At 41.5% G+C, this 25000-nt stretch overlaps 2 protein-coding genes across 5 annotated transcripts in view; both read left to right on the top strand.

Moving 5' to 3' along the window:
* Positions 1-25000, top strand: part of LOC138970483 (uncharacterized) — a 459600-nt gene that overhangs the window by 430536 nt on the left and 4064 nt on the right. For 3 of the 4 annotated variants that reach the window (XM_070342938.1, XM_070342939.1, XM_070342937.1), the window contains exons 3-4: positions 23309-23511; positions 23623-23810. In XM_070342938.1, coding sequence (XP_070199039.1) covers positions 23309-23511; positions 23623-23810 — 391 coding nt within the window. Of the gene's footprint in view, positions 1-18700; positions 21230-23308; positions 23512-23622; positions 23811-25000 lie in introns of those variants that run through there. The other variant, XM_070342936.1, reaches the window with a different exon arrangement.
* LOC138970484 (uncharacterized) overlaps positions 1913-25000 on the top strand; it is a 231998-nt gene continuing 208910 nt past the window's right edge. Inside the window, exon 1 of the mRNA XM_070342940.1 lies at positions 1913-1981. The gene's annotated coding sequence lies outside the window, so the exon portion shown is untranslated. The remainder of the gene's footprint in view (positions 1982-25000) is intronic.

Raw genomic sequence — 25000 nt, 5'->3', positions numbered from 1 at the left:
ACACACACACACACACACCACACACACACACACACACACACACATACACACACACACGCACACACACACACACGCACACACACACACGCACATACACATTGCACTTAATAGGTACATGATAGACTCTTAGTGTCTCAACCACTTTGTTTAGAAGTGGTGTACAATGTGGCGCACAGAGGTGAGGAACTGTCATGCCGCCTTGGCGGAACATTTCCCGAAGTCGCATGAGACGTTCGTCTAGCTCACGATACTTTCGGCGACGAGATGGTGGTCTTGCCCCGAGGCCGAGCCCTGTTCAACGATATCTCCATTTGAGCCTGCTCTGCCCTCAAGATGTTGACGAGGACATGCACATTAGGATGTTGACGGCCCACAATCTTGTTTAGTTTGCTGTGCCAAGATTAGACGCAAAGATAGCCAAGAAATGTTGACAAGTAAATGTTTACACGTTTGCAGAATCTGACCGGCGCGTGGAAGGAAAACAAATATGAGCACACACACACACACACACACACACACGCATACACACACACGCATACACACACACACACACACACTAAAATCGACATCGCAGCAGGGTGGGATACGACACACATACACACACACACACACACACACACACACACACACACACACACACACACACACACACACACTAAAATCGACATCGCGGCAGGGTGGGATACGGCAGGTTGGGGTGCGGCAGGGTGGGATGCGGCAGGTTGGGGTGCGGCAGGTTGGGATGCGGCAGGTTGGGGTGCGGCAGGGTGGGTTGCGGCAGGTTGGGGTGCGGCAGGGTGGGATGCGGCAGGGTGGGATGCGGCAGGTTGGGGTGCGGCAGGGTGGGATGCGGCAGATTGGGGTGCGGCAGGGTGGGGTGCGGCAGGGTGGGATGCGGCAGGTTGGGGTGCGGCAGGGTGGGATGCGGCAGGGTGGGATGCGGCAGGTTGGGGTGCGGCCGGCAGGGTGGGATGCGGCAGGTTGGGGTGCGGCAGGGTGGGATGCGGCAGGTTGGGGTGCGGCAGGCTGGAATGCGGCAGGGTGGGATACGGCAGGCTGGGAAGCGGCAGGTTGGGATGACACCAGGCAGAGACACGGTGTTACGGCGTTCAGCCAAAGGGCAACGTTCAATGGCTGTCACAGAAAGCACAAAACACTCTTCAAAGTAACGGCGTCACATTTCACAGACTTTCTGGATCAAGACTTAGCATACGGCAGGATCGTTCCCTCGCTGTTTTGAACCACGAGATTGTAATGTATCTATACCACTCAGTAGAAAGGCAAACAAAATGTTTGGACGAAAAGGCTGCTGTGTAGAATTAATGGCCACATTCAACAAACCATCTTCTTCTCTTAATCCACAAGACAACACGGGTTACAGAAAGGGCTGTAAATGTTTTTACTGCGTACATATTAAACATGTGTAAAGTCGATAAGACGCCTCATCTAAGCGAGTCACGCGTTGTTTGTTTGTTCGTTCATGGGCTGAAACTCCCACGGCTTTTACGTGTATGACCGTTTTTACCCCGCCATTTAGGCAGCCATAAGCCGCTTTCGGAGGAAGCATGCTGGGTATTTTCGTGTTTCTACAACCCACCGAACTCTGACATGGATTACAGGGTTTTTTCGTGCGCACTTGGTCTTGTGCTTGCGTGTACACACGGGGGTGTTCGGACACCGAGGAGAGTCTGCACACAAAGTTGACTCTGAGAAATAAATCTCTCGCCGAACGTGGGGACGAACTCACGCTGACAGCGGCCAACTGGATACAAATCCAGCGCGCTACCGACTGAGCTACATCCCCGCCCTGAGTCACGCGTTGAATTGAATAAAAACCATTGAATAAAAATAACCTCTGAACAAAGACAACAAGAAGATTTTCTAAGTTGCAAACAGAATGTTCCCGCACTTGCAAGGACCCTTCCAGTCTAGTCATATCAACCCGTGCACTGTGAATCCTACAGGGTACAACCACTGACAGGTACGTCGGTCTGTACACAGGGGGAGGGGGTGGGGGTGGGGGTGACAAGGTGCGTGTGGCGACGTGCATTCACTGCCCGTGACGTAGCGGTTACTAACAGCTCTGTCAGTGTCGTTGTGACGACGTGTCATCTCCCAGCTCGTCTCCACACTGTATAAAGTAGAGGAGAGAAAGGGAGAATGTACGTTCTGGCTCACCGATTCTGACAGACCCTAAATATTAACGCAAAATAGGCTTCTGGACTAAACTTTTACTAAAATGAAACATGCGACAAAATCAGAAAAATACTGCATAAATCCATACAAAAAAAATACAGTAAAGTAAGGTTGTTTTGAACCAATGCCGGGTCTGTCGGAATCAGTAACCCAGAACGTACATTCTCCCTTTCTCTTATACAACATTCTTAAGCTCAATACGCTCTCTCATTTACAAACTTTACTTCATATGTTCTTTCACTGTTAGAATTATATCTGATACATGCAATGTGACTGTCTAAACGAATAGTTAACTCTTTACAAGTGATTCTATTTTTACTTTTTCTTCCCGTCCTATTTGAATCCCCTTTTTTAAAAACTGCTTTTTCAGATCTTCTATATCGAGTGGCTTGTTATATTCAGCTCGTGTTTTTGTTTGAATACTTGCTTTCTTACTTTTGTAGTCATCAAAGTCTGTTTGTATCTGTTTGAATTCTTCGTCAGAAACTTTTGAATCTTCAAGTGCTTTACTGATAGACAGTTTTAGGCTAGACAATTTTGATGATGCAAGAGTGGAAATGGATTCGTGTTTTTCAAGCTTTTTCACAATTTTTTTCATTATAGCTGATGCTATAAATGATAAACCACCAACTGCTGCTGCCACACCACCTAGGATTAGAGAAACTGGAGTCCCTACTCCGGTAGCTAACAGAATTGTTCCCGTTACACCTGCAGCTGATGCAAGGATAGTAGAACCAGTGCTGGCATTAGAAAGGCTGTTGTAAGTTGTTGAGTACTTACGTCTAGCGCGAGAATATTTTTCTAATTCATCTTCTAGTTGTTTTTGTATATTACTAATGTGTGCCAGTCTGAATTGTTGACTTTCTGCTGCACTTTCATCAATATTAGGATAAAGCTTCACACTGCTAGTCATCTTTTTAATGCAAAATATAAAATATTTATCTTAATTCTCACTGGCCAGTGTTTCTGCTAAGCTTTGAAGCTGTTCATTGCTTAACACCTTATCTGTATAGTAGAAAGCAATCAAATCAAGATAAGTAAGATTAATACTTCTTATTTCTGTTAAATTATTTATATCTGCGTTAACAACAACATTTTGGTTTGACGTCTGTTTTTTTATTGTGTTAGAATCCTTTTGAACAGCAATAAATACTCTGACTTCTTCAACATTTAATGGTCTCCAGTTGAGATTTATTCCTCTCATTAGAACAGTGTTTGTGGTTTCTTCCCTTTTCCTGACAACTATATCAAATATCATAGTTGCATTCTGCCCTATTGGAAGCTTGGGTATAAAATCGACAATGGTGTCAGCGTCCTTTTCAACACTTTGTTTTCTGTGAATGAGATAGTTGTTCTTATGGAAAGGTTTAACTGCAACTTCTCCCCTGCTGTTAATCGCAGGAACAAGGCTAACAATTAGTGGTTTAGCATTGATTGACTTACGGAATGTGTCGTCTTTTCCAACAAGAGTGTATGGACTCACAAATTCAAACTTCATTTCCCAGTCAATCTTTTTTATAACAGGACTAAGTACCCATTTTTTATTCTGATGTTTCCACATGTAGTATATGTCATCGACAATTGGATCAGGTACATTAACATCACGGATTTGGCCTAGTTTGAGAAATCTTGGTTTCTTTTCATCGTCGATTTCCTTTCTCTTGTAATGACCAGTGTCTGTAAACTCGAATGCATACACTGCACCAACTTCAGCATTGCTCTCAAAGTCGATAGCGTCTGCTAAATCTTTCAACTCTATAGTTGAACATGCAACAGGATAAGCTATTGTAGGTCCACTCGACATTTTAATACTCAATATTTTATGGAACTATTTCCAATGTAATGTTAAACAAACAATCAACTGGTTGTCCACTTTGATTTTTCAGATCAATGTGTAGGAATTCATGACACCCTTCCTCCAAGTCCTTGAACTGAAGTGTCTTAAATGTTGGCACGTGCATTTTACAAAAAGAGGCATCACTCGGTGGAAGAATCCTAAGCAGATCAGAACGCTGATCATTAAACAGATTATAGGATGTGTTAAGCTCTCTCATGTGAACAAACAGTACACTGTTAACATCCATGTCAATGGGACGTGTTCCCTTGTATATATTTGTAATTCCAAGCATATCAAGGAGTTTGGTTGGAAACTCAAATGATCTGTTTACTTCTCTAGTTTTGGGCATAGTAAGAGTAGCAATGAGACTTGCATGATTTAAACTCGCTGTAATACCTACTGGAGCAAACAATTCTTTCTCTAAAGTGCAGAAGTCATAGTAACCATCTTCTACAGAATGTGTTTTACCATTAATTCTAACCCAGTTGTTAGCCTTTTTTTTACTGATATTATACCAAGTAACCTTGTACATAATTTCATGCAGTGCAACTTTCATTCCTCCATTTTGATTGTTGATAGGGTTTGCAAGTTTAACTGGCACACCAGTCTTCACATTTGTTAGTGTGATAAACATTTTTTATTCAACAACAAAAATGATTCAGTATAAATTCAACAAAGACATTAAATACAAAACTGGACCATATTACAATCCAAAGACTATTTCTTTTCATGAGTTGGACTTTGCTGTAACAGAAACAGAATCCATTCGCGTTAAAGTGCCTGACCCATTCCATTCTTACCTAAATCCCCCAATCAAAAATGATAGTGTTCCAAAGATGTGGAACTCTCACCCAATGCAGTTCTATCAGAATCAGTTAAACTTTGCAATATTCTGTGCAACCACAGGATGTGGAGTGTCCTATGCAGACCACATGAATAATTCAAACTTACTGACAAAGTGTGTGTACACATTTCACGTTTACTATCAGTGCAGGAGAATCTTGTCTGAACTTCAGGCACCAATGCCGCATGAAAAGAGCTGGAACCCATTCAACAATAGGATAAACATGAAAGTGTATGAGCGTCTCTGCAATGAATTCAATATAGATTTTAAGACCGACTTTAGGCAAAAGCAAGACAAAAACCATGGCATGGGAACACTATATTTATGGGGTGTCCACAGGAGGTATAATTTTGATTACTGGCCAGGTCATACATCTTTTTCTTCAAATGTGCAGGTACAGTTAGGATCAATAGAACAAGAGCACCACAATGCATGGACTACTTTTATATTAGACACCGGCAAAGGTTTCACTGGATCAGGTGTTGAAAGGATCAATGAATCTATCCGAACATATGCGTGGTGCTTGCTAGGCTCGCAGGCACAGACACGATCAAACATAATGAGAACAAGCACAGGGTTTGGTGCACAGAAACAGTTGTTATCAAATTTAGAAGATGTCATAAACTCTGCAGTTGATCTACCTTCCAGCATCAAAAGGTATCAAGACTCTCTCCGTTATGCAAGATCAAAAGTTGACTTTGCTGTTGGTAACGGCCTTTACATGTTACCTTCTGATCTCCAGCTGCAGATTGGAACAATAACAAATTATAACAATGAAATCATTATTGCTAGTGACACCCAGCCGCTTGGAAAGGGTGAAGAACTGAATTCAGAAATCAGAACGATGCTACAGCCATATCACAATGAACAGAAACAAAGCGTGACAAGTGAAGATCACGCTGCAGGTGAAGATCATTCTGTCACTAGTGATGATCAAGCTGTTAGTATTAGTGATGATCATGAATCGCAGAAGACTGCTCTAGTAATTGGTGGAGTGGGTGTAGGCTTACTTTTGCTTTATTCTCGTTAGCAGAACACCTGCAATTAAAACTATTAGAGTCCAGAGATGTTCAGCCATGAAACCAACAACTTTACCTGCAAAAGATAACAGCCAGCTAACAATTGAACCAATGATTCCTGGAAGTGCATCCAAAGCTTTTGCTGCTAGTTTCTTTAATAGTTCTGCAATGTGTTTGAGTTGTTTCTTTACCCATCCCGGATCAGATGGAGATGAAGGTGAAGGTGGAGGTGGTGGTGTGACAGTGCCACCTGTGAGTGTTAACACTAATGTGCTTATTGCAAATCCTAACGCAGTTAGTATACTAGCTATTGTGATTCCCTGCTCTCTGAAAAGCGTTCTAATTCTTTCAGCAAGAGTTGTGTCTTCGTAAAGGATTCTTTGAATTGTATTTTTTATTCTGCTGACCTGTGTTCTCAGTTGTTCTCTATTGTTACTTAGAACTTCTAACCTTATGGCTTTCTCCTCCTGCAAATCTTTTAAACGCTTAGAAATTCTGTTTTTTACTTCTTGTTCTAGGTTCAAATCATCAGCATCAGCAAGTTTTTGTTTCTCTTTGTTTATATCTTCATCCAGCTGACCTAGTTTTGACAGATTATTTGCTATTTCACCTCTGATGGTTTGTAGTGATTGATTAAGGGCTTCTATTTCTCTCATAGGTAATAGTTCATGTGGAGTCTTCAGTGAAGTTTCCTCAGAAAAAGAAGTCTCTATCTCTTGTATAAGTTGATCAGCCTCATCTGCAAGTTTATTAAGATCTTGCAATGGAACAGATTCTATTTGAGTAGCAGTTGGTAGTCCTAGTTCTGCTTTTTGAAGTAAGGAAACAACATGGGAAGGTGATGACCGTGTGCTAGGCACAATATCTAATTGCCTAAGTCGATTAGCAGTAAGTTTTTGTTTTAGTGAAACTTTTGATAGAAACTTAGCAGGATTAGATTTATATGTAAGTTGGACTTTTTCTCCTTTATCGCTAGTTGTATATAAATGATTTGCTTCCATTTTGAACTGGTTTGGATCTAAAACATCAGGTTCTTCTCCTAAACTTTTGTAGAAATCTCTAACTTTACCTTCCAGAAGTTCATGTCGTGCCACCTCATAATGCAGTGAATGATGGTAGGGAACCAAAGGGATTGCTTCGCTCATGTCGTCCGCTGGCTCAAATAAATCTTCAAATCCACCTTCTGCCATTTGTAACTTATTTTTTATTTTGAAAATAAAAAAAGATGGCACAATCGTTCGGTTCTGTTCTTGATCCTTACAGAAGGCTGAAAGAACCTCTCGGGGTAAAAGGAATAAGGCAAACAGTTATAGTTACAAATAATCCTTCTACTATTGATCAGAATGAAATACTTACTGTTAGGTTTCCTAATCTAGGTAAGAACGATGTTATTGTACCGGGCACTGTAAGACTATCATTCAAATTAGAATTAGAATCTGGCTCAGATGAAAATAGGACTTTGGCTTATAATGTAGGAAGAGCAATTGTGAGGAAGATTACTGTCAAACTGGAAGGGCGGGAAGTGATGTCATTGAATAATGCAGATGTTTTTTTAGTTTACGCAGATAATTGGTTGACTGACAATGAAAAGAAAAACAGAGTGTTTCAAGGGATTCAGTCAGAAAATGGGATAAAAGTTAGAATAGGAGCAGGAGATAAAGCTGACAACAAAAAAGATAACGCTGTCAATGTTGCTTTTGGAAACAAATTTTGTATTCCACTTGACTTTGAACTCATAAATTCACATCCTCCCTTCTATCAAGGAGCATTGCGTGACAGGCTGTCATACGACCTGACTTTCAATAGTTATGATCGTGTTATGCTTTCACAAGACCCGGAAGCAAAGTATAAGGTGTCTGGAATTTCTTTAGAGTTTGATGTTGTAAACCATCCTGAACTGGCTAGACTTATAGAAAATCAGTACAGTTCTAAGCTGCCTATCTATTATGAAAGAGTGTTGAATCACAGTACACTTTCAAAAAGCCAGGCTGATCCAATCTGGAACATTAACTTGAATACACCAGCTAGGTCAATGAAGGGAATACTTATGTTGTTTGAGGAACCAAAAGATTCATATGAAAGGCAAATAGAAAAGTTTTACAATCCACTAATCAATAGAGTATATTGCACAATTGAAGGGCAGCCAAACCAAATATTTGCATCTGGCATGCTGCCATACCAACACTATGATGAAGCAAGAAAGTACTTTACTGGAGGAAGATTGAAAGACCCAACATCTGATCTTGTGGCTAAAGATCTACATTTACACGGTGTTGGCGTAGAAGATTTCTTGACAAATAAATATGCGTTATGGCTGGATCTCAGAACAACTGACGACAACAAACTGCATGGAAGTGGAAGGCGAATTGAAAACGGATCAGAAGGAATCACAATACAAATTGAAAAGGAAGTAGGGAGTAGTAGTAAATCAGTTAAGATCTACGTGTTTGTTGTGTCAGATGCGCAGTTAAACATCTCTGAAAGCAGATTACAGGATATTGTTTATTGAACGTGTTAAAATGAAGTATCTAGATTTTCTTCCAAAAGATCCACACTGTTCTTTGATTTGTGGGGCAACAGGTTGCGGCAAAACAAGATATGTTTTGGATTTATTACAGACTGTTTACATAAATCACTTTGAACACATAGTCATATTCTGTCCAACTATAAAGCATAACAGAACATACAAGGAGAGAAAATTCATATGGTCTGATCAAAATATATTTATTGTAAATCCTTCTGATCGTCTAAATGTTTGCTTGGAGCATTATTTCGATCTTTTTCAGAACACGCCAACACTGTTTATTATTGATGACTGTGCAGCAGAACGTGACATTGTTAGAAAGAAAAGTGCACTAGCAAAGCTTGCATTCAGTGGACGACATGCATTAATATCAGTTTGGATATTAACACAAAAATACAATGCAGTTCTGAAAGACTTTAGAGAGCAACTCAAAACAATAACATTGTTCTATTCAAAGGACCGTGACAGTTTTGAAGAGTGTCTTCGAGAAAATGATGTCATTGAAAACAAACAGGAGAGAGAAAGAATAAAGAATAATCTGAAATCTTCTAAGCACTCGAAACTGGTTTTAAAAACTGATCAACCAGTTCAGTATGTATGTTTGTAGAAATCCTTGCTAAGTTCTTACTCAAGTTTTTACTAAGTTCTTGTCAAGTTCTTACTCAAGTTCTTACTCAAGTTCTTACACAAGTTCTTGTCAAGTTCTTACTCAAGTTCTTGTCAAGTTCTTACACAAGTTCTTGTCAAGTTCTTGTCAAGTTCTTACTCAAGTTCTTGTTAAGTTCTTGTCAAGTTCTTGTCAAGTTCTTGTTAAGTTCCTACCTAAGTTCTTACTCAAGTTCCTACCTAAGTTCTTGTTAAGTTCCTACCTAAGTTCTTACTCAAGTTTAATTTCTAGATTTTAATTTTATTCTGCATCAAAATAAAATGAACTGTGATGAATTGCTGATGCAGACTGCTACAGATATTGAAATCTGTGACAGTAGGACTATACCTGATAAAAAAGAAAGATTGTATTCACTTGCTGTTTGTGGAAAAACAAAACACTACCTTGGGCAGCAGTTAACTGTGGAAGAAGTACAACATCTTTCCTCAGAAGATATAGAAAAGTATCATGGACGGTATGAATCAGTGCTTGGTTCTAAGATGGTTAGAAGTATTGGACAGACTGTTATAGGTTTGTACACAAAGATTTTTGGACATTTTACACCTCTCGACTCGGAGGAAGACTTAACACATGATCTAACTCATGACCCTGTTGTTTCCAAGTCCCTCGAATCTCTTGCCTGTGGCCTGTATTATCGATTTGGTTCTTTATTAGTACCATTTGTTGCTGGATTAATTACTTTCAAACACATTAATTTTCAGAATAAAAAAGATGACGGATCAGTTGAAGCAGACAGTGGAGCAGACGAAAATACCAGAAGTGAACACAGTGACAAAGAAACCTGGTAGAGTAGAAGCAGGAAAAAAACTAGCCGAATGGAACAGACAAAAAAAGTTAAATCAAAAGGCAAAGCAGAACATTATGTCTGAGGTTGAGCAGACACCAAACATTCCTGAAGTGACTAAGGTCACACAAACTGATCAAGAATTAAAATCTTCATTTCTATCATACAGAAAAGTAGCTGTAGCAGCTGTTGTTGGAGGAGGTGGATACTTGCTTTACAAACTTTGGCAAGGCAAATATAAAGTGTCAGAAAGACCAAAATCAGAAACACCAAAATCAGAAACACCAAAACCAACAAACAAAGCAGCACAAACAATAAAAAAGCCCACAGTAGTACCTGCAGTGGATTCATTTCATATGGAATAATTTTAATATTTTAATTTTGATAACATAAAAATGAGTTCTGAAAAGACAATAGTTAATCTAGTTTATCACGCTGCAGTGATTGGAGGCTTGAGTGTAGGTTACACAATGCTGGGTAAAAGTCTCCTCAGAATGAAACCAGCCGACTTGGGAAAGTTAGACTTCGAAGACGGTGCTAAACTAATTGGTGTTGTGACAGCTTCCTTTGCAACAAAAGACTTTTTGGTGAAGCAAGGAATTATTCCAGAAAATATAAACATGTAAGACAATAAAATGGCTAGCTTGGTTATGGTGGTGGGAGGTGCGATTGTAAATGCGCTTGCATTTTCTGGCAGCAACTATTTGTTTTCTAAACTGCAAAATGGTGAAGAGAGGGAAAGGCACAACAAAGCCATGGAACAACTGGCGAAAGCACAGGATGAATACGAGAAGAAACGAATTGCGCAGTTAGACTTTATGAATGATAAACTCAGGCAGCAAGGACATGCAAACAAAACCTTTGCCAATGTTGATGCAGCCATTCAAGAATACTATCTTGTAACTGGAAAGAAAATGAAGACAAGTGCTCCTCCAAAACTGGGTGACTTTTATCAGCCTTCAGAAGAGCAGAAGGTGGGCGAGATTGTTTTCATTGTTATTGGTATGGCTGTTGTTTACTTTATTGCGCGTGCTGTCAAATCTTAATATTCTGTCATTTAAAAAACCATGAGTGATGCTTTGTTATCTAAAATATATTATTCCCCAAAAGGATACTGGAAAGGAAGAACTGCTATTGACAAGCTCAGTGACGCAGCAGGTGTTTCTCAAGATATAGCAAAGAAATGGTTGTCAAAGCAGGCAGTTTGGCAGATCTATTTACCTGCACCAAGAAAAATTACACGACCACACTTTGTTAACATTAAACCGAATGACACTCATCAAATAGACCTGCTGTATTTACCGCATGACACAGTCAGAAGGAAGAAATATAAGTATGCACTGACTGTAGTTGATGTTGCAACAAGATACAAAGATGCTGAACCGTTGACAGAGAAAAGTGCTATAGCTACAGCTGTTGCCCTGCAAGAAATTTACAGACGTGGACCACTAAAGTATCCCAGAATGATTCAGTGCGATGATGGTAAGGAGTTTAAAGGAGCTGTCAACCAGCTTCTGTTAAAACATCATGTTACAGTGAAGAGAGGTATTCCAGGAAACCACAGGTCACAGGCTATTGTTGAGAGCTTTAACAAACAGTTGGCAGAAAAACTGTTTTCATATCAGTACCATCAGGAATTTTTGGACACAGAAAGTAAATTGCGTAACACTGAATGGGTCAAAAGATTACCATCAGTACTTAGAGCAATGAATCTGGAGGTATTTAAAGCTACAGGGTTAAGACCAGTTGATGCAATCAAACAGAAAACAATACCTGTTGCTCCAAAGTCAACAACACCAGTGGCATTACTACCTTTCAATCAGAAAGTCAGATATTTATATGCACCCGGTGAAGCTGAGGGTGACAGCAGGAAGCGTGCAACGGATCCAATCTGGAGTATTAACATTCATGAAATCAAGAGAGTAGTAGAGACAAATCCACCTATATATTACTTGAGAGAACCAGCACCGCAAAGAGCCTTTGTAAAAGAGGAATTACAATTAGTTCCACGTGGTACAAATGTTAAATGATTTTTTATTTCAGATTTTATAGTGTTAACAAAAATGGAAGCTCTGAGAAAGAATTCTTAGCAACTTTATTTTTTTAATTTATATTTTTATTTTGAGTTATAAAATCAAACTCACAGCGATGGAAGACTCTGTATTAGAATCTTTATCGACAGTATTTGACACCGTTGAATTACAAGTAACGGATCCTCAAAATGTGCAGTCCAGTGTGCAAGACGCCATTGAACAAATTCCAAACAATTTGTTGATTGAACCTCCAGTAAAAGCGCAGATAGTCAGTTTAATAAAATACAAAACAATCAGTGATGAGGTGCTAGAAGTTCATGTTTCAACCAGACAACTAGCACTTAATTCTATGGCAGAATTGAATGGAAACTGGGCAGATGAAATGATGAAACGGTTTGAGCAAGCTGCAGAGGATGCAAAGATGAAAGGATCCGGATGGTCAGAAGGTGAAATTATAAAAATAGAATTGAAGCTAAGTAAATTTGCCCCCATCAGAGGTAGAAGTTACATACCTTTACCTCCTGCTCTTGTCAAAAAACGTGCTGTGCTGAACATAAAGAATGATGATGACAAATGTTTTATGTGGTGTGTTCTGGCAAGACTGTACAGTGTAAAGAAAAATGCAGAAAGAGTGTCTAACTATCATGCATACAGAAATAAACTAAACTTTACTGGTATTGAATTTCCTGTCAGCATTACAAGCATTGACAAATTTGAACAGCAAAACAAACCCATCACCGTAAATGTTTACACGTGGGATGAGGAAGATGAACTGAAACCAGTCAGAATATCAAAGAACTCACCAACGATTGGTGATTGTGATACTAACCATGTTGACATGTTACTAATGACTGATGGTGTAAAATATCATTACACTTTGATTCGTACAATGAGTAGACTGATGGCGAGCACAAGCAATCACAATAGTAAACAAGACTTTTGTAGGCGATGTCTCTTGCGTATTCCATCAATTCATGCAGCACTTATACACAAGCAACATTGTAAGAGCGTTGATGATGCGGTTGTGAAGTTAACAACACCACCGCCAGACAGCAAAGTGTATTTTAAGAATGTATGCAAACTACAGAAAAGTCCTTATGTTGTTTATGCTGACTTTGAATCTATCATTGTGCCATATGAAGGACCTTTACCAAAAGACCTACCTAAAACAGTAACTCTAAGTAATCATCAAGTCTGTTCATATGCATTTATTGTTGTTAGTTCAGATGGTAAACATTCTAAACCGCAATTGTACAGAGGACCTAATGCAGCAAAGAACTTCTTACAGCAAATGAACCAAGTGCGAAATGACTGCTCCAAACAACTGAATCTTTCAGACATTGTTATGAAACCTGAAGACCAAGAACAGTTTAACTCTACCACACAGTGTTGGATATGCGAACAAAGTCTAACACCAAACATAGACAATCCAATAGTAAGAGATCATGATCATGTAAGTGGGCAGTTCCGAGGAGCAGCACACAGCAAATGTAATCTACAATTAAAGTTTGATCCTAAGACTTGGAAGCTTCCAATCTTCTTCCATAACTTGCGCGGTTATGATTCACATCTGATCATGCAGGCAGTAACTGATGAATACAAAGCAAGATGCATTGCGCAGTCTTCAGAAAAGTACATGGCCTTTACTCTGAATAGTTTATACTTCTACGATTCTGCTCAACATCTGATGGGAACACTTGAGTCTTTATCTTCATCACTAACTGCTTTCCCAATCACATGTAAGTACTTTGACAGTGACTTAGTTAGAAAGGGAGTCTATCCATATGAATACATGGATTCGTGGGAGAGGTTTGATGAAGATGAGTTACCACCAAAGGATGCTTACTTCTCACGGCTGAAGGGTAAAGGTATAAGTGACGAAGACTATGAACACGCTAAGACTGCATGGAATAAATTAGGATGTAATACAATGGGTGATTATCATGATCAATATTTGTTGGCTGATGTTTGTTTACTTGCAGATATATTTGAGAATTACAGAAGAACATGTATGAAGCACTACAATCTAGATCCTTCACATTACATATCTGCACCAGGCATGAGCTGGGATGCATTTCTTAGATTTACAGGAGTAAAGATTGACTTGCTATCAGATCTACCTACACTTCAGATGATTGAAAATGGACTACGTGGAGGAATCAGTATGGCTTCACACAATTACTGCAAAGCCAACAACAAATACTTGGACGACTTTGATCCTATGAAACCTTCTAATTACATCATGTATCTAGATGCAAACAATTTGTATGGTTGGGCAATGTGTCAGACGCTTCCACTTCGGAACTTTAAGATCTATTCAGGACCATTTTCACAATGTGTTGTGCTGACAATATTAAAAGCAGGCCCAGACAGTCGAAAGGGATGGATACTAGAAGTTGACTTAGACTATCCACTATCACTTCATGATCTACATAATGATTATCCTTTAGCGGCTGAGAGGTTAAAAGTAAACCCAAGAGAACCTCCAAAGCTGGTGCCCAATCTGTTTCACAAAAAGAAGTATGTGTGTCACTACAGACTGTTACAGTTTTACATTAGACATGGATTAATTTTGAAGGCTGTTCATCGTATAATTTTATTTGATCAAGAACAGTTTATGAAACCTTACATCATGAAAAACACAGAACTGAGAACCAAAGCCGCTGATGCATCAGAGAAAGACTTTTTTAAACTGATGAACAACAGTTGCTTTGGTAAGACAATGGAAAACCCACACAAGAGAAAGGATGTTAGACTTGTTACAAGAGAAAATGAGGCCATCAAGCTGACATCCAAACCACAGTATCAAGACTTTAAATACTTTCATGAACAGCTGTATGGTATCTTAATGAAAAAACTTGTAGTCAAGCTTGACAAACCAGTATTCATAGGCTTTACTGTGCTAGAGTTGTCAAAACTGTTGATGCTTGAGTTTTTGTATGATTATTTGAAACCAAGATATCCCAAATCGAGAGTACTTTACACAGACACAGATTCATTCTTACTTGACATTCCAGCGGATGACATTTACAAAGATCTAGAAGCTGAAAGTCCTGCAGTAAAAGGAAAAGATTCTTTTTATGACACTTGCGACTACCCTAAAGAATCACCATTGCACTCAAATGTTAACAAGAAGGTTATTGGAAAGATGAAAGATGAAATGAATGGGAAGATAATTAAGGAGTATGTTGGATTGCGTGCAAAGATGTACAGTGTTGCAAGTGAGAAAGGGGTGGTTAAAAAAGCAAAGGGTGTAAGCAAACAGGTTGTAAAGTCGAGCATATCGCATGATAACTACAAGGAAGCACTGTTTCAGAAGCGAGTGTTTTACCATGACAACCCTAAGATCAGTTCCGCGCTTCATCAGATCAACACAACTATTGTAAACAAGAAATCTTTAGATGCTAATGACACAAAGCGCGTTTATTCATCACCAGAATATTCTTATGCAATTGGCCACTGGAGAACAAACGCAAATAGTCTGAGTGTGTAATAAGAATTTTTGTCAATCGGGAAAACCCGCTATGACAGCTTTGTTTTGACTGCAGCGGGGGAGAGGAAGTTGCTTGCGTTTGGGAAGTGTTTGTGAAAGGGGAGTACTAGGCTTTGTTGAGTTTCAAAGCAGCCACCAAGTACACTTATCAAAAGCTTGAATAAAATAAACAAGTCAATTGAATAAGTTAACACTCGGCGGCCGCCCGAAGGCAGCCTTTGAAGCGAAGTGAAGCGTAGTGAAGCGTAGTGAAGCGAAGCGTTGAAACAGAGTGAAGCAAAAACAATAACACAGCTGAAGCAGGGTGTTGAAGCAGGATGATTAAGAAGACAGCCAAAGCAGGGCAGGCGCAGCAAACCGTACATGCATGATCGTTACTATATTTAGAATCACGTCATTACTATTTTTGAAACCGTACATGCATGATCGTTACTATATTTAGAATCACGTCATTACTATTTTTGAAACCGTACATGCATGATCGTTACTATATTTAAACACTTGTCTAACAGTGCAGGCGCAGTGTGATACTTCTGTTGTTGCGCACAAACAAGCACTGTAAGTCTAAGACTGGGACTGTTGGAGCTCTGATGTGACAGGAATATGCGGCGTTTCTGACCAGTACTCTCTGTACTCTTCGATCTGGAGCATCTCTTCGATTTGTTTAAGTTTGCCCATGATAAAACTGATTGGCAAACCAACAGTGGTAAATCGCGGAAATGCATAAAGCGATCTAGCAACGGCGCGTAGTCTACGCGCATGAACATCGGAATAGCCAGTTTTTGCTTTCAACCAGTCAGCCCACGTTTCTTTCATTCTCCCTTCTTTTCTTTGCTTCTCCTGCCATTGTTTGCACATAATCAAAAACTGTCCAAACTGAATGTAAATTAAGATTTGTTGTGCGTCCTGTCTTTTGAGATTTCTCATCCCTTTTTGCAGTCTTTCCACAATATCTTTTTCATTTTCTGCTTGAGCAAAATAAGCATTTGTGAAAGCTTCTGTGGATATAGCATGGCTAACATCTGCTTGGTTTGAAACGAGATAGTGATGTAAATCACTTGGCGTTGTTGGTTCTACTCTCTTTTTCTTTCCGTCTTTTTCTTTGAACAAATCTTCTATCTTCCTTTTTGGTTTTTTGGGCAGTCTCATTAATCCTTCTGTTTTAGCCTTAACTGCTATTAAGGCCATCTGCTCAAAATATTTTCTATTCTCTTCTAGTACATGCTGTTCTTCTTCTGTCCAAAATTCTGATGGTGTTGGCGCTGGTAGTGGGACATTACAAGCTTGTTCCATGTCAGGTAGAATTAAAGTTGTTGACCGCCTAGAATAATCTAACAATTCTTGATGAACATTTTGCGATTCAAGAAGCTATTTCTCTAATTCTGCGACATTCACCTTGTTAAATTAAGCACTTTTTTCACTGAAACACAAACACGTCTTCACAGAACAGCACCTCAATACGAAATGGCGAGACAGGTCTGCCTGGTTGCTAACAACACAAACTAGATCGGGTTGTTATCAACAGACAGTGGTGGGCGGAAGTGACGTAACTGTTGCTATCACATGATTTAATCTTGTCTTGCCATTGGAGGAATATAGAAGACAGGCTTGCTGTTTGTTTTTACCAGATCAATACGGTAGTTATGGCTTGCCGAAGACGGGCAGATTGGATCGAAACACACGCTGGCTGCAACTAGTTAATATTTCAATGGAAACTAAATTTAGCGTTGCACAGAGAGAAAGGGGGAATGTACGTTCTGGGTTACTGATTCCGACAGACCCGGCATTGGTTCAAAACAACCTTACTTTACTATATTTTTTTTGTATGGATTTATGCAGTATTTTTCTGATTTTGTCGCATGTTTCATTTTAGTAAAAGTTTAGTCCAGAAGCCTATTTTGCGTTAATATTTAGGGTCTGTCGGAATCGGTGAGCCAGAACGTACATTCCCCCTTTCTCTAGAGGTGTGAAACGGACTAGTGTCAGTGTGGACACTGTATAAAGTAGAGGTGTGTAACGACTGGTGTCAGTGTGGACAATGTATAAAGTAGAGGTGTGTAACGACTGGTGTTAGTGTGGACACTGTATACAATAGAGGTGTGTAACGACTGGTGTCAGTGTGGACACTGTATAAAGTAGAGGTGTGTAACGACTGGTGTCAGTGTGGACACTGTATAAAGTAGAGGTGTGAAACGACTGGTGTCAGTGTGGACACTGTATAAAGTAGAGGTGTGTAACGACTGCTGTCAGTGTGGACAATGTATAAAGTAGAGGTGTGAAACGACTGGTGTCAGTGTGGACACTGTATAAAGTAGAGGTACGTGTGAAACGACTGGTGTCAGTGTGGACACTGTATAAAGTAGAGGTGTGAAACGACTGGTGTCAGTGTGGACACTGTATAAAGTAGAGGTGTGTAACGACTGGTGTCAGTGTGGACACTGTATAAAGTAGAGGTGTGAAACGACTGGTGTCAGTGTGGACAATGTATAAAGTAGAGGTGTGTAACGACTGGTGTCAGTGTGGACACTGTATACAATAGAGGTGTGTAACGACTGGTGTCAGTGTGGACACTGTATAAAGTAGAGGTGTGTAACGACTGGTGTCAGTGTGGACACTGTATACAATAGAGGTGTGTAACGACTGGTGTCAGTGTGGACACTGTATAAAGTAGAGGTGTGTATATAACGACTGGTGTCAGTGTGGACACTGTATAAAGTAGAGGTGTGAAACGACTGGTGTCAGTGTGGACACTGTATAAAGTAGAGGTACGTGTGAAACGACTGGTGTCAGTGTGGACACTGTATAAAGTAGAGGTGTGAAACGACTGGTGTCAGTGTGGACACTGTATAAAGTAGAGGTGTGACACGACTGGTGTCAGTGTGGACAATGTATAAAGTAGAGGTGTGTAACGACTGGTGTCAGTGTGGACACTGTATAAAGTAGAGGTGTGAAACGACTGGTATCAGTGTGGACACTGTATAAAGTAGAGGTGTGAAACGACTGGTGTCAGTGTGGACAATGTATAAAGTAGAGGTGTGTAACGACTGGTGTCAGTGTGGACAATGTATAAAGTAGAGGTGTGAAACGACTGGTGTCAGTGTGGACAATGTATAAAGTAGAGGTGTGTAACGACTTGTGCCAGTTTGGACACTGCTGCCAGGAGAACTTAAAACTGATTTTCATCATCGACTTGTGTCAGTTACAGTGTAGCGTCTACCTGACCGTGATAAATTACTTGTGTCAGTGACTGTGAGAGATGACTTGTGTCAGTGACAGTTAGGTATGTCTCACTGTGAGAAAGGACTTGTGTCAGTGACAATGTAGTCTACCTGACTGTGAGAAATGACTTGTGTCAGTGACAGTGTAGTCTCCCTGACTGTGAGAAATGACTTGTGTCAGTGACAGTGTAGTCTCCCTGACTGTGAGAAATGACTTGTGTCAGTGACTGAAGTCTACCTGACTGAGAGAAATGACTTGTGTCAGTGACTGAAGTCTACCTGACTGAGAGAAATGACTTGTGTCAGTAACAGTGAGATGGTACTTTTTACGATGGTGGTCGCATATAGGGGTCCGGTAAGCAGTATTTGGAATTGAGGGTTTTCTATTTTTTACCATTAAAACTTCACACATTTCAGCGCCTCATGGCGTGCAGATATGAAACAAGTGTGACTGGCCTTCATTAATGATCAAAGTGACAGCGGGGTGATGTTAATGATCAAAGTGACAGCGGGGTGATGTTATTGTCAAGGAGTAGACAATGATCATGCAGTTTCTAAAGGTAATGTTTTCACACTTCACACTGTAACTACATTTAAATAAGTCTGTTTGACTCACAATTTCCACACCAAAAACAGAATTCTAAATGTGCCTACTGTTATCACACAAAAAAGGGAACAGCATCGTAAAAAGAACTGGAAATGACTTGTGTCAGTGACAGTGACGTCTGCATGACTGTGAGAAATGACTTGTGTCAGTGACAGTGACTTCTGCTTGTCTATGAGAAATGACTTGTGTCAGTGACAGTGACGTCTGCCTGTCTATGAGAAATGACTTGTGTCAGTGACAGTGACGTCTGCTTGTCTATGAGAAATGACTTGTGTCAGTGACAGTGAGGTCTGCTTGTCTATGAGAAATGACTTGTGTCAGTGACAGTGACGTCTGCCTGTCTATGAGAAATGACTTGTGTCAGTGACAGTGACGTCTGCCTGTCTATGAAAAATGACTTGTGTCAGTGACAGTGACGTCTGCCTGTCTATGAGAAATGACTTGTGTCAGTGACAGTGACGTCTGCCTGTCTATGAGAAATGACTTGTGTCAGTGACAGTGACGTCTGCCTGTCTATGAGAAATGACTTGTGTCTGTGACAGTGAGGTCTGCCTGTCTATGAGAAATGACTTGTGTCAGTGACAGTGACGTCTGCTTGTCTATGAGAAATGACTTGTGTCAGTGACAGTGAGGTCTGCCTGTCTATGAGAAATGACTTGTGTCAGTGACAGTGACGTCTGCCTGTCTATGAAAAATGACTTGTGTCAGTGACAGTGACGTCTGCCTGTCTATGAGAAATGACTTGTGTCTGTGACAGTGAGGTCTGCCTGTCTATGAGAAATGACTTGTGTCAGTGACAGTGACGTCTGCCTGTATGAGAAATGACTTGTGTCAGTGACAGTGAGGTCTGCCTGTCTATGAGAAATGACTTGTGTCAGTGACAGTGATGTCTGCTTGTCTATGAGAAATGACTTGTGTCAGTGACAGTGAGGTCTGCTTGTCTATGAGAAGTGACTTGTGTCAGTGACAGTGAGGTCTGCTTGTCTATGAGAAATGACTTGTGTCAGTGACAGTGAGGTCTGCTTGTCTATGAGAAGTGACTTGTGTCAGTGACAGTGATAGTGTGGTGTGTCTTATTGTACGAAATAAACAGTAGAACAGAACATTTGTGAACCTGGACTGATTGTCTAACCGGGTGTAAGGGAAAGATAAATTGTTGATCAAAACCAGCGACACGAGAGTGGCTCTCCGTCTTTCCCAAAGCGCGCAGGTTAAATTGATTGAAGGTTTGAACCCGAGACCATGGCGGCCAGAAACACACAACAGACAGACGCCGATGACTGGCGGCAGATCGTGACGTTACTCTACCCTGACGCTCTTACCCGTACCTATTGTGTGCCGCCGGTACAGTTCAACAGGGTGCCCTACGTCAAGGGCACTGTGCCCGGTACCGGTCTGTCTGTGCATGTGCTACAGCCACGACCTAGTGCCCGGTTGCGCCACACAGCTCTCAGTACCAAGCCTGAGGGATGGACAGTACCGCAGCATATGTGGGCCGAGGAGCCAGGGCCACATCTCCCACCAGTAGGAATGCAAGACTGCGACTTACAGGATGACTTTGCCCAGAACCACGTGATGCTGAACCTGCAGGAGCTTGGCGACAGTCGTCACGAGGCCATGTTCATCCTGTCTCAGCTACAGTTCGGCAGCTACCTCAACGATCCTGCCTACGCTGCGGCCGCTGAACGGCTCCCACGACCCAAAGACTTACCACAAGATCGTCAGGGGGATTTTGACTTTCTGTTGATCCACCGCCAGCACGGCATTCTGATCGGAGAGCTCAAGTCTGTGGGAAAAAACAATAATGCCGCAAACGAGACAGATGATGCTGTCATTGCCGAGAAGGTGGAGAAAGCGGTCAAGCAGCTGGACAAGTCGGAGAGAGTGGTGAGGCACCTTGTGAGTGACATGGGACCTGGCATGACTGTCAAGAAAACTCTCTTCCTGCCTTACATCAGCAGTGCTCAGTTAGAGCGAGTCTTGGACAACGATCAACAGTTGGAACAGGTAACGAGAGAGAGAACTCAGAACTCAGAAAATTTTATTGTAAACCACACTGTTGTGTTTGTACAAGGGGGGAGTAGAGTTTCCATTTCAATGTATACTCTCTCAGAGACAAGTAAGAACAAGTGCAAATACAGTGCTAAGGGTTGAAACATATCGATCGGAAATCATTTTCACACATTCATTTTAGCCTAGCAGTTGCTGTCGATGCCTGAATGCATAAAATGTATACTGGGAGAGTGCCCACAACCTACTTTTGTTTTGTGTTAGTAGTATCTGCATTGACGAGTTTTCGAGTTGACCAATTTCAAAGACATTTTCCAAGTAAGTTTCTCTTATATCCGAGTATACTGGGCACTTAAAAAGAAAGTGGTGCTCGTTTTCGTGAGGGTATCTGCAAAGTGGGCAAACATGGGAACCGTTTGCAGAGTATCTCTGTTTATTGCACATCAAGGGTGAAACCCCAAGTCTGAATTTTGTGAACACTTTTTGAATATATGGATTGTCTATTTGGTCAAGGTACCTTTCTCTTCCAAAATCAGGTTTAAACAATTTGTATGTGTCATACCTCTCACTGTCTTCCAGCTTACTATGCCAGTTCTGGATAAAGCAGTCTTTTAGGCGTTGTTGAAAAGCCTTGATAAAGTGTTTTTCGTTGCCGACATAGCCGTACGTCCACACATGTCCAAACCCATTTTCACATAGGAGGTTCCTGACCCTAGCGGACCAATTGTCTGTCCCTCTGTCTGCCATGTTCCTCATCATCACATGGGCCATTTTTACATATCTTGTGTTGGGGAGGCGATTTAGCCGCAACCAGTATTTAACGCATCTGGTAGCAGCGAGAACTGATAGGGGAAATCTACCGAGTTCTCCGTATACCATGCAGTTGGGACTTTGAGGGGAAACACCTATTATCCGTTTGCATGCGAACATGTGTACCTTTTCAATGTTAGAGCAATCAAAACAACCCCACATTTCTGAACCGTATAGCAATATGGGGGTAATCTGTGTATCAAAGAGTGTGAAAAAAAGGTTTAGATCATAACATCCAATATTCCACAGAACTCTAAAAATGTCGATAACACCCTGCTTAGCTCGTACAATAGAGTCTTCAAAGCATCGTTGGATGGAAACTTTGGTGGTCAAGGTTAAGGCGAGATATTTATACGAGTTGGTAACGTACATGTTGTCGTGACCAAATGTCCAGGCTTCGTTTTTCCCCAAGTATCCACCGTTGCGAAATACCAACACTTTTGTTTTTTCTTTGTTTACCTTTAAACCTAATCTGTTGGCAACTTCATGCAATATATTTAGCTGGTTTTGTAGTCCCACCGGTGTCACTGAGAGCAATGCTATGTCGTCAGCAAACATCATGATAAATAGTTCAATTTCACCCGGAAGAAGTTGAATTCCATGCCTCCCTTTTAGAATCATTTCAGACGCAAGTTCGTTAATCAAAAAAGAGAACAGGGAGAGAGAGAGAGAGAGAGAGAGAGAGAGAGAGAGAGAGAGAGAGAGAGAGAGAGAGAGAGAGAGAGAGAGAGAGACAGAGAGAGAGGGAGAGAGACAGAGAGAGAGAGAGGGGGCGAGAGGGGGAAGAGGGAGAGAGAGAGAGAGAGCGAGAGGGGTGAGAGAAGGACAGAGAGAGAGCGAAAGAGAGAGAGCGAGAGGAGAGAGGGGAGAGGGAAAGGGAGAGAGAAAGGGAGAGAGAGAGCAAGAGGGGGGTAGGTAGGGAGGGAGGGAGGGAGAGAGAAAGAGACAGACACACAGACAAACAAACAGACCAGAGAGACAGAGATATAGACACAGAGAGAGAGAGAATAAAGAGAAAGAAACAGAGATAGAGACACAGGGAGAAACTGCCTCACACACACACACACACACACACACACACACACACATACACACACACACACACACACACACCACACACACTCACACACACACACACTCGCGCGCGAGCGTGCGCACATAGCCACACTGCTTGATGGATGTTTTGTCAGTTTCAACCAAGCAAATAATGTTACTGGTACCCCACACAAAGATACAGTTTTGCGTACATGTATGTCTCTGCTGCAGGCGGTGTGTCAGAGCCTGGGTGCGGCCAATGCAGCAGAGGCCGTTCAGCTTTGCTGTTGCTCTGACCAACTGTCCCAGCCTGCATCGTACTGGCACGTGACACCCGCCGTGTTATCACAGCTGAGCACCTGGTGGCAACACAGGATGGCCTGTACTGTGGACGCTCGGCTTACTGACCAACTTTACCTGGACATCGTTGCCAGGTGAGAGAAATGACATCCATGTCAGTTACGTCGCAGTGCTGAAACAATGTTGGTATTCGACGTTTAAGTATTAATTATCATTTATCATTATCTTAATTGTTTCTGCTACAGGTTTGTTGGTCCGGCCACCACGGTGTCTGTCCCCTGCTACAACGGTGTCCGTGTGGAGGTGCGGACTACAGGACAGGCGGTGGCGGAACTGGGGCGGAGGCTGGCACTTCTGGTTCTGACCCTGCAACAGCTCGACCTAATGAACAGAGACCCGCCACTGGTCTACATTACGGGAGCGCCAGGAACAGGTGACAAGCTCACAGCTTCTCTTACAAGATTGGGGTTTTTTGTTTTGTTTTTTGTTATTGTTGGTCTTGCTGCCGATTTTGACTGTTCTCTAAACGATTTTTTTTTCGAAGCAACCGTCTGTTTCGCGTTAAAGGCCAACATCGGTGCGCGCGGCAGATGCAGCTCTAGTTTTTCGTGCTGGCAACACTAAATTTAGCTCTGTGGCCTTCTACTATAACAAGGTTCAGTCTCCTAGGCGCAGTCTGCTAACTAATTAATGCCTCCAGTGCATGTTTGTTTGTTTGTTTGTTTGTTTGCTTAACGCCCAGCCGACCACGAAGGGCCATATCAGGGCGGTGCTGCTTTGACATATAACGTGCGCCACACACAAGACAGAAGTCGCAGCACAGGCTTCATGTCTCACCCAGTCACATTATTCTGACACCGGCCCAACCAGTCCTAGCACTAACCCCATAATGCCAGACGCCAGGCGGAGCAGCCACTAGATTGCCAATTTTAAAGTCTTAGGTATGACCCGGCCGGGGTTCGAACCCACAACCTCCCGATCACGGGGCGGACGCCTTACCACTGGGCCAACCGTGCTGGTCCCAGTGCATGTTCTGATGTAACCCTTAGATATATATTAATAAGAAAAATTGATGATTGTGTCTGCATGGCAGGAAGCAACGGCTAGTCCACTGGTGCTGTTGTCTCCCTTTACATATTTTGATACTGCGACCACCAAGCCACACCCCCCCACCCCTCTAAAGCTTATACATGTAACAACACAACAACAACAAACCTCACCAAAAAGAGAACAATAGAAAAAAAACTTAACGCCTCCAGAAAGAGCGGTTCAAAGCAAAAGCCCTGTATTTGGGGTCTTTGTTCAAAGTCGCACAGTTTTCAAAGGGAGATTTGTTTTGACCAGAAGTCTGCCGGCAATTGATCAAAATTCGCGTTGTCTTTTTACATGGTTATAACTTCACGATTATTTTGCTGCACCAACTATTGTCTGCCTTCTTTATTGACAACAATCGTTTCAACATTGTCTGAAAGTCGCACGTGTGAACATCACTAGTAGGACATGACGTGAATGACGTTACACCCTACACCTGATGACAGGTGTGTGAAGGTGCTGTGTTAATACTGCTGCTATGAAGAGAAACAAACCCACCACCACCACCACCACCACCACCACCACCACCAC

This window comes from Littorina saxatilis, linkage group LG7 (assembly GCF_037325665.1).
Source record: "Littorina saxatilis isolate snail1 linkage group LG7, US_GU_Lsax_2.0, whole genome shotgun sequence".
In the NCBI taxonomy this organism is placed as follows: Eukaryota; Metazoa; Mollusca; class Gastropoda; order Littorinimorpha; family Littorinidae; genus Littorina; species Littorina saxatilis.
This window is presented reverse-complemented; position numbering and strand designations above follow the sequence as displayed.